The 14,241-nt window shown below is 39.2% G+C and overlaps 1 protein-coding gene across 4 annotated transcripts in view; it reads right to left on the bottom strand.

Moving 5' to 3' along the window:
* The window catches only part of LOC144679016 (F-actin-uncapping protein LRRC16A-like), a 431,407-nt gene that overhangs the window by 261,003 nt on the left and 156,163 nt on the right, over nucleotides 1–14,241 (bottom strand). For all 4 annotated transcript variants that reach the window (XM_078539233.1, XM_078539234.1, XM_078539236.1 and 1 more), the window contains exons 6-7: nucleotides 10,309–10,406; nucleotides 5,326–5,396 (exon numbers count right to left, since the gene is read on the bottom strand). In XM_078539233.1, the coding sequence (XP_078395359.1) occupies nucleotides 5,326–5,396; nucleotides 10,309–10,406 (169 nt within the window). The remainder of the gene's footprint in view (nucleotides 1–5,325; nucleotides 5,397–10,308; nucleotides 10,407–14,241) is intronic.

Raw genomic sequence — 14,241 nt, 5'->3', positions numbered from 1 at the left:
GCTGCTGGCTATACTGTAAATAAACCTAATGGTTCCACTTAAAAAGTTGTCTGTAGATCAACTGTATTACAAATAGGCAACACGGCTACACTACAACAAACTGGTGATGAGGATAGATCAGGGTAAATTAAGATAAATCGGAATCAGTACTTTATCTCGCCCAGCGATTAAGAGTATCAACGTCCGTTTAAAATAACGGAAGATATACTCAACCAAAATGCCAGTTTGGTAGAATCACTCCCTTTGATCCAGCCGCAGACGATTGGTCGCAGCATATAGAACTTTCAAGCAAATGAAATCACAGGGAAGAGAAGAGGCAAGCAATCCTCTTGAGTACTTGAGAGCAAAACCTATAGTTTAATTTGAAGTTTGACGGCACCCAGTGCCCCAGATTCAAAGAATCTCGAAGAATTGGTGGATCTCTTAAAGGGACACTTTCAACCCAAGCCCTCAGTCACGACACAAAGGTGTTCAATTCGTGAAATAATGCTAGCTATGTGGCAAATTTGAAGCAACTAACAGAGCATTGCGAGTTCGACTCTGAACGACATGCTCAGAGATCGTTTAGTGTGTGGTGTGAAAGAAAACACTATTCAGAGGAGATTGTTGGCTGAAGTGAATCTGGATCTTAAGAAGGCTTTAGAAATCGCGCGGGCTGTGGGAAGCACTAAGAGATTCACAAGCAACAAAGGGACGCAAAATGGCGCCATACTCCAAATCAGGCGGGAAGTCAGCCATAAGTGGCACGAAAAAGCAAGACTCCATTGCAAAGTGGGAAACAGCCGCCACTAACCGAAAAAGAAGAAATAATTTAGCAACTAAATTGAAGAACAACTTTAATAGATATGAACCAACATTCAGTCTTTGTCACAGAAGTGAACGTATAACAAGACAGTGCAAAGAGAGATTTAAACAGGCTTGCAAACAACACAAGAAGCCCAATGAAATCTACAGACATTTATTCTTTGTTGAACATGAAAATTGGGAAGACAGAGCCAGTACAAGTCAATGGTAAACCTGTAAAAATGGAAGTAGACATGGGAGATTCCACTACTGTAACTGCAGAACACACTTTCAGATATTTAAATAATGGTGAACATCAATTAAATTTGGAACAAACATCTGCCAAGTTGAAAACTTACACAGGCGAAGAAATCCAAGTAAAAGGTATCAGCAGAGCAATTGTCCATTATAGAAACAAATCAGCAAAGCTACCCGTGATGGTATTCGGAAGCAGAGGACCAAGCCTTCTAGGGTGAAACTGGTTAAAGTAAATCAACCTTGATTGGCCTGTGAGATTTCAAAAGGAAGCTGAAGAGTTCATGCCTTGAAAAAGGAACAAGGCAAAGTATGGCAGAAAGAGCCTGGAGAGTTCAAGGGCCACAACAGGATGAAAAAGGAGTGCGTACGGACTCAACAACCAGAAGAAATGTAGTCTATCTCAAACAAAAACATGGAAGAACAGCAGAAGAAACTCAAGGAGACCCTGCTGAATGACAGAGTTCAAGACAAAGTGAGTAACCTTTGCAAGGAAAAGGAAAACATGTTGAAAAACCTTCACACACGACAAGATTCCTTCAGGGCAAAGTTTGTGCCTCTGGAATACCACAAATAGAAACAGGATGAATTCAGCACCTCTCCGAACAAACTGAAGAACCAGTTGGCAGAGAAGACACATCAATGTTCAAGTTTCCAGGTGGCAGCCAACAAGTACAAAAAAGAGATAGAAGAGCTAAAGAATCAGCTAAATGAAGTCAATGAGGCTTTGAAAACAAAAATTGGAGAGATTTCCAAGAGGCAAGCAGATAATGAAGTTTTGGGAGACTCAGCCACTGAAATAAGACAAGTTGAGATTTCACCTGAGAGTAGGTGAATATAGTAAGGAAAAAGGATACTAGGAAGGGGGTAAACTAATCATGGTTAAGCAAGCTAAGGATAGTATCAAACTGAAAAAAACGTACAATGTGGCAAAGATTAGTGGTAAAGCAGAGAATTGGGAAAGTTTTCAAAACCAACAAAAGATGGCCCAAAAAAATAATAAAGAGGGAGAAAATAAACTTTGAGGTAAACTGGCAAGTAATATAAAAATGGGCAGTAAGAGCTTCTTTAAATATATAAAAAGGAAGAGAGGAGCCAAAGTGAACATAGCTCCCTTCAAGAATAAGGCTGGGGAAATAATAACGGGGAACCAGGAAATGGGACAGGAGTTGAATAAATACTTTGCATCAGTCTTCACGGTAGAAGATACTAATAACATTCCAAAAATACTAAAAATCATGGGGCAAAAGGTAGGGAGGAAATAAATACAATAACTATCACTAGAGAAAAAGTATTAGGGAAACTGATGGGGCTACAGGCTAAGAAGTCCCCTGGACCTAATGGGTTGCATCCTAGGATATTAAAGGAAGTAGCTACAGAGATAGTGGATGCACTGGTGATAATCTTCTAAGAATCCTTAGATTCTGGAAAAGTCAGAGAGGATTGGAAAACTGCCAATGTAACATCCTTTTTCAAAAAGGGAGAGACACAAAAAACAGGTAACTATAGGCCAGTTAGCTTAACATCCATCACTGGGAAAATTATGGAGTCTATTATAAAGGATGTAATAGCAGATCATTTAGAAATACATAATCTAATCAAGCAGAGTCAGCATGGATTCATGAAGGGGAAATCATGCCTGATAAATTCATCAGAATTCTTTGAGGAGGTAACAAACAGGATAGATAAAGGGGAAACAGTAGATGTAATATATATAGATTTCCAAAAGGTGTTCGATGAGATATCGTACATAAGGCTACTTAATAAGATAAGAGCCCGTGGTGTTGGGGGTACTATATTAGCATGGATAGAGGATTGGCTAACTATTAGAACGCAAAGAGTTGGGATAAGGGGGACATTTTCAGGATGGCAACCTGTAACTAGGGATTAGTGCTGGGGCCACAATTATTCACAATATATGTTAATGGCTTGGATGAGGGAGGTGAATGTACTATCGTCAAGTTTGTGGATGACACAAAAATAGGTGGGAAGGCAAGTGGTGATGATGACAGAGGTATATAGACAGGTTAAGTGAGTGGGCAAAAACTTGGCAAATGGAATATAATGTGAGGTTATGCACTTTGGCAGGAAGAATAGAGGAGCTGAATATTACTTAAAATGGAGAAAGACTGCAGAAAGCTGCAGCAGATGGGGATTTGGGGGTCCTCGTGCATGAGTAACAAAAAGCTAGCATACAAGTTCAGCAGGTAATAAGGAAGGCAAATAGAATGTTGGCCTTTATTTCAAAGGGAATGAAGTATAAAAATAGGGAAGTCTTGCTAAAACCATTCAAGGTGCTAGTTCGACCACACCTAGAATACTGTGAACAGTTTTGATCCCCTTATCTAAGGAGAGATATACTAGCATTGGAGGCAGTCCAAAGAAGGTTCACTAGGTTGATCCCAGGTATGATGGGATGTTCTTATGAGAAAAGGTTGAGTAGGTTGGGCCTGCACTCATTTGAGTTTAGAAGAATGAGAGGCGACCTTATTGAAACATTTAAGACTCTTCGGGGGCTTAACAGGGTGAATGCTGAGAGGCTGTTTCCCCTTCTAGTAGAGTCTAGGGCCATAGGGCATAATCTCAGAGTAAGGAGTCGCCCATTTAAGACAGAGATGAGGAGGAATTTCTTCTCTGAGGGTGGTGGATCTGTGGAATTCTTTACCACAGAGGGCTGTAGAAGCTGGGCCGTTAAGTATATTCAAGGCGGAGATAGGCAAATTTTTAATCAGTAAGGGAATCAAGGGCTATGGGGAAAAGGCAGGAAAGTGGAGTTGAGGATTATCAGATCAGCCACGATCTCATTGAATGGCGGAGCAGACTCGATAGACCAAATGGCCTAATTCTGCTCCTACTTCTTATGGCCTTATGGTCTAAATCTGGCCGACAGTTAAGTCAAAACAAAGGACAAGACTTAATTCTGTGGTAGAAAGACGACAAAAAGGAAGGCGTTTCTGAAAAGACAATAAAATGGAGGCTGGTAGCATCTGTAAACACTCAAAGGAGGTAATAAACAAATTATCAAACAGTGTCATCTTTGATATTATTCTAGTCCCTCACAATGGTTTGCAGGATGATGATGCTGAAGATAAAATCAAAGAGGTACAAGTTATTTCCAAGGCCTTATCTGGAAAGAATTCTAGATGCTGTAGACAAATATGAAGAAGTTAACAGGTGATTTGTTGGAGACCAGGCTTGCACGCTTTCTTTTTCGCTACACGACGACCCCACCACGTCTGCAGGATTGTTGATGAGACGCCGTCGTAGGGCAAGACTGAGCCTAATATTTCCAAATTTGGAGAGGAAGGCGGAGAAGAGCCAAGGGGACCAAAAAGCTGCACATGACTTGCATAGTCATGAGAGACAATTTACTGTTGGAGAAGCAGCATATATGATGAATTTCAGCGCAGGACCGAAGTGGTTAGCGGGTAAAGTAAGTTCAGTGATTGGACCATTATCATGCCACGTGGAAGTGGAAGGCCAGGCCACCAGTAAGCATGTGGACTATTTAAGAAAAAGAGAGATACCACAACAAGATATGGTTCCACCTGTAACCATTACTAAACTAGTGTTTCTTATTGAAGATGCTCAACCAAGGACTGACATGTCTGACATCTTTATCAGAGTGGAAGACAGTGAACTGCAAGAGCCCACAAAGGTACCTGATGTCCATGCAATTCCAGAGAATGTGGTTCCTGAAAAAGAATCTGAAGTCAGGGAGCTGTGATGTTCCACAAGAACCAGGAAACCACCTGAAATTCTGAACTTGTAAATTTCATGACCTGAGTAAACATTCTAATATCATGAGATAAATATACTTGTAAATACAATATGGACAGCAAAGTTAAAGGGGAGAATGTAGTGATTATGGTTTTGTTAAATGTTGGACTGTACCTTTAAGAATAGTCCCGTGATGTAAGATCACACGATCTGTGTAAACTAATGTGTTAGCAGTGCGGGCTACCTCAACAAATGGTGTAGAGATAGAGATGGAGTTGAAAGCACATGTATAGTTGCTACTGGCTGTATTGTAAATAAACCCAATATTTCCACTTAGAAAGTTGTCTGCAGATCAATTCTATTACAAATAGGCGACACGGCCACATTACAACAGACTTGCTTCTCATTTTATGAATAATTTCATGGCACAAATGAATGCAAACCATCAGGAATCATTTTTCTAGCTTGTTAGCTGCAAAATCACAAAACAGAAAAAACTGATTCATGCCCCATTTCCTGTCATAATGCAATTGCGAGCTTATGAAGCATTTTGTAGAGTGTTCTTACCCATTGCACTTCCTCCCTATATGGCAATCCAAGCCAGTCACAAACACATGCATACATCTGAGAGAAACCACCTGGAATCAAAAAGAAAATGGCAAGAAAATTGCACAAAGTTCCAATTCTGTGTAAATTAGATACAAAATGCAGAAAGGATTAATGCAATAAAATCAAAACTAGGTAAGGAAAATTCTGGCTTTTATGCCTGACTGACAAAGCTGCTTATATCGTCATATGTTGTGATAGCTTGTAATGTATCCATATGTGTTGTGTATTGCACTGAGTAAGATTAGCATGTAAACCCACAGCAGGTAGCCATTACTGAACTAACTTTATTTATACCTCCTCAGCAGAGGGGGCAATAAAACAAAATGCTCAGATCTGCTAATGTATAACACTCCCTCCCCACTAACAAACTGATCCATTAAAATATCAAATGGTACATGTACATACAAAATGACTAAACCAACATCAACAATACCTGAAATTTAATAGTTTGGATTGCTTATTTGTTTCTACCATAATCACATCCAAAACATGTCTGATTGATAATACTAAGTGTTTTTCCTTAACACCAGTACGTGTTTAACAAAAATATCAAGTTCCTCGATGAAGCTCCAATAAAAATCTCTCTAAACCTTGGCTGAATAATGACTTTTAAACTTAAACAACACAGACTTGATCTACGCTCAGTTGATTTCTCATGTGAAATACTCCTGGAATTTTTTGTCACATGCTTTAGGCCAGCCATCCATGACATAATTGAGCACTTTACAGAGCACCACATCCTTCTGGGTTTTTTCATTAATTTCTCTAGCACACACTAGCATATCATTTACGTATGTCAAGTAGGTAACTCAGTGGCTGGAAATGAATCAGTCTTCATGGGAAATCTCAAAACAATGTCTGCATTAGCATGATCTGCTGACTTACGGTATTTCTTATTGTACTGATGAGCAATCAAAATCAACACCCACCTCTAAAACTGTGTTGGCACTAGGGATGGTACTTGCTTCTTTGAAACAAATATGATCGTAAGAACTTGGTGGTCAGTTAACAAAGTGAACTTCCTACCACACATGTATTTGTGAAACTTAGTAGTGCCTCTTTCTCAACTTAATAATTTTGTTCTGACTTGACGAAAATACGTGAAGCATATGCTAAGGCTTCTCCACACTGTCTTTAATTATGTGAGATAACACCACACATAGCCCCTGTGGTGGGGTGTCACACACTAAAACCAATATTTTCTTGGGATCATAGTGGGTCAAAATAGCATCACTAGTCAGTACTACTTCAAATGCTTTCTGACACTGCACAGACCACTCCCAAGCTATTCCATCTTTCAGCAGTTGACACAGTGGAGTGAATGTATTGGCTAAGTGGGATGAACTTAGAATAATACACAAATCCTATGAATGTTTTAAGTTCTTCTTTGTTCTCTGGTCTTTTTGCTTTCAAACACCCTCAAACTTCTTGTGTGTTGGGTGGATACCTTCACTCTCTATTTGGTGATCCAGGTATGTTACACTTGACACCATAAAGCAACACTTATTCTTTTTAGCTTAAAGTCAATCTAGGACTTACAATGAGATCTTTCTCTGCCTTATTGCTAATTAGGATGCCATCTAAGTAGTAGCACACTCCTCTCATCCCACTTAGTACTGATTCATGACGTTCTGGGATACGTCAAATGGTAACCTTTTATTATGGTACAACCCTTGTCTGTATGAATGGTAAGTGGTTCCTTGCTCTCGTCAGTTAACATTAATTACAGTACAAATATGCATTTAATAAATCTATCTTACTGAACACCTTTCCATTGGCTAAATTAGAAAACAAATCTTCACTGGTAGGGAATGGGTATGTATCCTTCTTGATCACCTTATTTACCGTGATCGCCACGAATCTGAAGGGACCCATCTACTTTTTGAACTACCACAATGGATGTGGCCCATTCACTGCTCTTCACCTTCATAATTGGCTCTGTTCTTTCTAATCGATTCAGGTCTTTACTTACGGCTTCTAATAGTGCATTAGGCACGGGCCTATCCTTGCAAATTGTCGACTAGACATTGTCCTTTATCTTGACTTTGGCCTTGTGATGCCCAATTTTGTTGTTCAGTCCCCCTTGCTCAAATACCACTTTGTGCTCTCGTGGAGTTTCCTCAATAATACACATACTCTTACTCATCCCTACATAACGTGGGCCAGTTTAACTATATCTTCTTAGAGCAATTCCTTCCCATCAGGGAAACATGGTTCCCTCCTACTAGGACCAATGGCAAGTAATAGGATGGATCATAGTATTCCACTGGAACACTAACTTCACCTCACACTGGAATAACTAGTCAGCTCTACAAGATTTTTTACACATGGGAAATTTAAATTTAGCCAGTCTTCTTGTACTCTCCTTCAAGATAACAGTCATGGCTGTATTAACTGTATTAACAATGAAACTAAGTTGTGAATCTATGACTTTCTTTCCTACTGTTGGCGCTGAAATTATACCTTTAGCTCTTTTACTCACATTTTCCATGTGCTCTTTTTCTTGCTCTGTGATTGATTATAACTCTTGATCTCCATGCCCGATAATATCAACTTCTATTTCCATATCTATCATATGAACATAAGAGAATTTCTAGATTCCTGAATTGGTTTTTGATCTACCATGTCATTGACCTGGTGCATGACTGTAACCTGGAGCACTTCTGTTCCCTCTGCTCCTGCATGCCATCTGGATATGACTGACTTTCCCACAGGCATAGCACATTGACTGGAAATGGAGGCATTTAAATGGCTGGTCTTTACCATGGCAACAATAACATCTAAATTTCTGTGAACTAGGCTGCCGTAGCCTAGGTCTCAAAATACAGTTAAACTCCCCTGTTGGCTCAGGAAAGAACTTCTTTGCAATTTGCAAATATCTCTTTCTGCCACTTCAACGTTGTGGCCTCGTCTCAGGCCTCTTTCTATGTAAGCTTATTGCCTTTGCTCAAAATCTTGGCCTGGATTTCATTGTTCTTTAAGCCCCATACAAACATGTCTCTAAGGTCGCTTTCTAAGTTTATGCCATGCTCATGGTAACAAGAGAGTTTCTTTAATTCGATGTAATCTGCAACAGTCTCATTTGGCAAATGCTTCCTTTCACTGAATGAAATTCTCAGGGCAATCTTATTCTTAGTTGTGCCATAATATATGAGACCAGAATCTCATTAATTTCAGCATAGTCCATCGAACTGGGGTGCCTCTGACAACACTGGTTAAAAACTAAATCAAAAGCAGCTGGTCCCATCATGAAAAACACATTTACTTTACCCTCATTTCCTTTTATTCGCTTTCAGCCAAATGTGAAACATTCATTCATAATTATACCAGTCCCCTTTATTGAGGCTGAGTTCTCTCATTGTCCCCAAATAAGTCTTAAGTGCCATTTTTTTCCAATTACAGACCACGTTAACTCAGTGTTCCTGAACACGATGTGCACATGCAGCAATCTTTCAAATTGCTCAAACTTCCTCAAAATCAACTTTAGGTGTTCCAAAATTGTGCCACAATGTTCTACAGTCCTTAATTTCTCAAATGGAATGTAAAATAAAACTCCATTCCAGCCTCCTCACAAACTTTTGGTTGTCCACTGCACTGAGAAATGATTAACATGTGGACCCATAGTCCTATAACAGCTGTCTGCTATCTTTATTTACACCTCCCTAACAGAGGGGCCAGCTGAGAGGCCAAAAGAACAAAATGCTCAGATCATGCAATATAATCCATACTAAAATTAACATGAGCCAATGTAAAGGTATAGTACAATATAGTGCCAGCAAAAAATTAGTGTGGCATGAATCCTTATCATTATCGTCATGTTAACTCAAATTTAGTCACGCTCTGGCAAGGTTGAAACCAATAAACTGCACACTACTGGTTTAATAAGCCTTGTTACATCACTTAAGTATTGCTACTAATATAACTCTTCTCACCATGTGTATGTTCAGTTACAGTCCCTCCCAGTACAAAGCAGAGGCTGTGCTGTACCTTAGGGTCTCATGCCTCATTTGGGGGCACATACAGGAATAAGAAAAGGTAATGATCACTTCTGCTCAGATAACTCTCAGGTGGAGACCCAGCAAAGATCAACAATATAATGCTTTTTGTCCGAAGGATTTTACCTTTACTGAGGAACCAATTTCAAACAAATGATTTTATTTCAATATTTTCAGGATGCTAATTTTTGCAAAGTAACTCTGTCAGTAGTGTCAGCAAAACGTTCCTGATTGAAGTCGCATTACCACCACACATTTATAGATATATAAAGCACCTAGTTAGATCGACTGATAGCTACCCTTATTTTAGTTCAAATGCTTACTGAATTAGAAGCAGCTGCCATTAAGAATGGCAGTTCTTTCTGGAAAATTACCACTTCGATATTACGAGGAACCCCCTGATCAAGAGCTACTTCAGCTAAGATAGAAAATCTGATTGTAACCCAAAGCCTACCAAATTGAGACATTAAAGAGCACCCTAATATTTGCAAAAAGAAACCGAAACATGGAAAAAACTTTGCAAATCCTCTCAAGATTCCAGTGCTTACTTTCCACTTAAAAAAAAAGCAGATGAACTTGAAATAACTATAAGCTGAGCAAAAATGCAACTGCCAATGGAAAAACAATTGAAAAGCTAGAGAACTAAAACATGCAGTAAAAATAACTTTAGGACTCCTGCATACACATTTTAGACAAGGGTTTGAACAGTAGTCAGCTTTTAAGAATGTAGTTTTAAACCCAAATTTAGTTGAAATTTAGTGGGTTTTAAGACATATCCCATAATAAGTGGTCACATTTTTAAATATATAGATTTCAGCAATAATTCTGATGCAGGGATCCAAGAATGGTTATCCAAATAAATAATTACCCAACTGCCTGTGGTTTTGTTCATCCATTTCGGACCTCAAAGCAGTGCTCCCTAAAATTCACATTTAATTTTACTTACCACAAGGCCCTGGTTCTGCAATGTTCTGGCTATCCCACAATGCCTGAAGAGATGACAGTCGATCTGATGGTTCCATTGTTACTTTTTTCATTACCCTCCTGTTACATATATTTAAAAAAAAATGTATTATTCAGAATGTTTGATGCTGCTCATGGACGGGAGCAGATAGATCACCAGAGGGGAGGGGGACAGATAGATCGCCAGGGGAGTTGGAGGGGGGTGGTTCACAGGTAGCTTGTTGTAGCGTCGAGAAAAAATACTCCTGCTCCTCCGGTCCCACAAGTAATGCCCGAAAAGCACTTTTGCCTCCTGGCAGCTGCTGTATTTACGCGGCCAAAATGAGTCAAAACATAATGTTTGTAAAAATGAAGGCAGGCAGCCTTATTGCAATATTTAAATTACCAATTTGATTCTAGTGAGATTAGTTAGTTACCCATCCCTTGCCCACCTCTATTAAAACAGAAGTGGTAGGGTTCGGTTCCCGGTTCAGACTTGCGGTGTTTTAACCTCTAATCGTTTACCATTTATTGTGAGGGGAATTGATTACAAAAGTAGGGAGGTTTTATGCTTCAGTTGTACAGGACATTGGTGAGGCCATATCTGGAGCATTGTAGCATTGTGTACAGTACAGGTCTCCTTATTTAAAGAAAGATGTAAATGCGGTAGCAGTTCAGAGAAGGTTTACGAGAATAATACCAGGAATGGGCAGGTTATCTTATGAGGAAAGTGGAAGAATCTAGAACTAGGGGTCACTGTTTAAAAATAAGGTGTTGCTCATTTAAGCCAGAGATGAGGAGAAATTGTTTCTCTCAGAGTGTTCAGTCTTTGGAACTCTCTTGTTCAAAAGGCAGTGGAAGCAGAGTCTTTGAATATTTTTAAGGCAGGGCTAGATAGATTCTTGATTAACAAGGGGGTGAAAGTTATCAGGGGAAGGCAGGAATGTGGAGTTGAGGTTACATTCAGATCAACCATGATCTTATTGAATGGTGGAGCAGGTTTGAGAGGCCGAGGGGCCTACTCCTGCTCAAATTCGTATGTACATATCAGACCAAAACCCGCCTGTTTTTGGAAGTTAAGATTCAGCTTGAAGTCATAACCTCCACAAAATAAACAAAATGCCATTGCCCATTTTATTGTACGTAAAACGTTATATGTCATTTGCAAATTTTAGCTACTTATTCTGCATCAAAATATGATGCAGCATTCCATGGAAGTAACAGATTTATAGATATTATTATATTATTATTATAGGATACAGAAACAGAAGCATGAATTGTTGAAAAATATTGGAAGATAAGGCAGCTTTCTTTGGAATGGCAGATAAAAGTTTTTGAGGAAAAATCCAAACTTAGGACAAGGTATACCTTTACCCTAATAAGGCCGAGCAGCAGATGCAAGGAGCTCCTGTTAAAGCTATGCAACTCCAACTAGTGAAGCCGCCATTAGATACCATCACAAGTGTGGAAGATTGAGGCTATTCAGTCCACCTAACCCATTCTTGTACAGAACTCCATGATTTCTCACCTCCCCAAAGAATCGAACCATGCCTTGAATAATTTTAGATAGCAGGTGACCATAATCTGGTTAAGAGCATGTACTGGGGTTTGTCGTATATGCTGTCTATTTAATGAAGATAAAAATCCACAGTGCCTGATGTCTAATTACAAAGTGATTATCCTTTGAGGTGGATTTCTTTGGGGTCAATCTGACTCCAAGAAAAATGGATTTGAACAAAGTCACCATCCATAGCAAACTTAGTCAGATGTCTGAATTGGGTATAAAAGCAGAAAACATTGGAGAACATTCAGCATGACTGGCAGCATCCACAGAGAGAAAAACAGAGTTACTGTTTCAGATCGGCCTTTCATCAGAACTAGAAAAGTTAGAAATGTAATAAGTTCTAAGCAAGTGGAGGGAGAGTGGTTTTGGGCGGGGGGGGGAAGGGCAAAGGGGAAAGTTTGTGACCGACTGGAAGACAGGAGAGATTAAATGACAAAAGAGTTGGTGATACAAGGTCAAAGGGAGAGGTAGTGGGACAAGTAAAGAAACAAAAAAAATGCATCTAGAGAAGGTGTGAATGGCAGCTGTTCACCAATTATTTTGTCATTTAATCTATCTCACTTTCCACTCCGATCACAGATCTTCCCTTTCGCTCTTTTTCCACTCTTCCCCTTTTCACTTGCTCAAAACCTAACTTTCCCCAGTTCTGATGAAAGGTCATCAACCTGAAATGTTAACTCCATGGATGCTGCCAGACATGCTGAGTGTTTTCCAGCGTTTTATGTTTTGTTTTCAGATTTCCAGCAACTAGTTTTTTGCACCTGAATTAGGTAGCTTTACGACCCTGCTGATAATTGATCAGCCACTTTGGATTAATAATGGGACCTGGGAAGATATGTCATTGCAAACTCTCTCACTGAGATCCAGATGACTGCAATGTAATGCGCTTGACAAGCACTGAAGCTTACTAGTTCTGTTTGAGCATTATCTGTTGCATACTTGACGGCTCAAAAGTCTCGACCTTGCTATCAAAACATTCTGGCAGGGTGTATGCCTACAAAGAGAGAGTGTGAACTCTCCATATCAAGGAAACCAAAAAACTTTATCATGTGGGCTTCTCAGTATTTTGGAGGCTCAGGAATGGCCATGGGTTCGCACATACCTGGCTAAATAAAATAAGAGAGAAAGCAAGAGAGATCTTACATTTATACACCACCTCTGAAGTCCTCAGGACTCCCTTAAGTGCTTTACAGTTAATTAAGTAATCTTTGAAGTGAAGTTCCTGTTGCTATGCACAGAAATATGACAAACCATCTGCACATAAGACCTCACAAACAGCACTATAATAAATGATCAGATCATCTGTTTTGTGGTTTTAGTTGAGTGTCAGCCTAGATTATGTATTTTAGTCTCCAAAGTGGGCCTTGAACACACAAACTTCTGACTCAAAGGCAAGAATGCTACCACTGAGCTAAGGTTGACATTTTAAAATGGAACTATAAAGGGACAAGATGATTTGATGTACAAGGAGGTAGCTAAGATGTTAAAAAAAAAAAATGTGTATTGATGCACTGGAGATGTGGATGTGCAAATCTATTTGTATGCCTTCTGTCTAATTATTCACATGTTTTTCTTGCAGTTATTCAAATATGCTATTGAGTAAAAGCAGAGCAGTGGAATCTAGTGTAGGTAGTAACTGATAATGGAGTCAGTAGAGTGGGCTAAATGGCCTCTTATTATCCTAAAATGTCTATGATTCTGAAGTATAAGCGCAATAAAATTCCAAAGAAAATTCAGAGGTAACAATGAGAGGGAAGAAAAATATAAGCAGTAGTTGTACTAGAATAGGAAGACATTTTATGCTGAATGCTAATTAGGATTAATTCTACTGGCGAGACACTACTTGATGCTCATGCGCATCTTCTGGTAGGTTTCAGCGATCTCAGAGATGATTTGCAACCTGCCCCGATGATTTTCTTTAATATAAAAAGATGCGTGGTAGGTTAAATGATTAGGCAATTTAAAAAGGAAAAGTTCCACTGTCTCTTTTTTGCCCCCACAACGTCAATTCGAGCATTTGGCACAAATATGGTTTTCATCATGCCAAGTCAAAAGGAAATCAGTGAGATAGAATTTTCTTAAAACAGCCACTAGTTAATGCTGAGAGTGGGAATTGCACACTAGTAGAGAACCAAACTGAATATAGAAAGTATAGAGGATAACTGGAAAAGGAAATAAAAGGAGCAGCTTGTATGACCATTGGCTAGTAATTAGCATAAAAGGGAACCTAAGTGTTGTTTAGAAACGTAAAAATAGGAAAAAAGGTAGTCAAAGGAAAGATGGGTCTAATCAAGGACTGAATATAACTTTTCTTGTGGAAGCAAAGGGCATGGCCGAGGTACTAGGTGAGTACTTTGCATCTATTTTCAGTAA

This window comes from Cetorhinus maximus, chromosome 3 (genome assembly GCF_964194155.1).
Source record: "Cetorhinus maximus chromosome 3, sCetMax3.hap1.1, whole genome shotgun sequence".
Lineage (NCBI taxonomy): Eukaryota > Metazoa > Chordata > Chondrichthyes > Lamniformes > Cetorhinidae > Cetorhinus > Cetorhinus maximus.
Note: the sequence above shows the minus strand (reverse complement) of the source record. Positions and strands in the feature narration are given on the sequence as shown.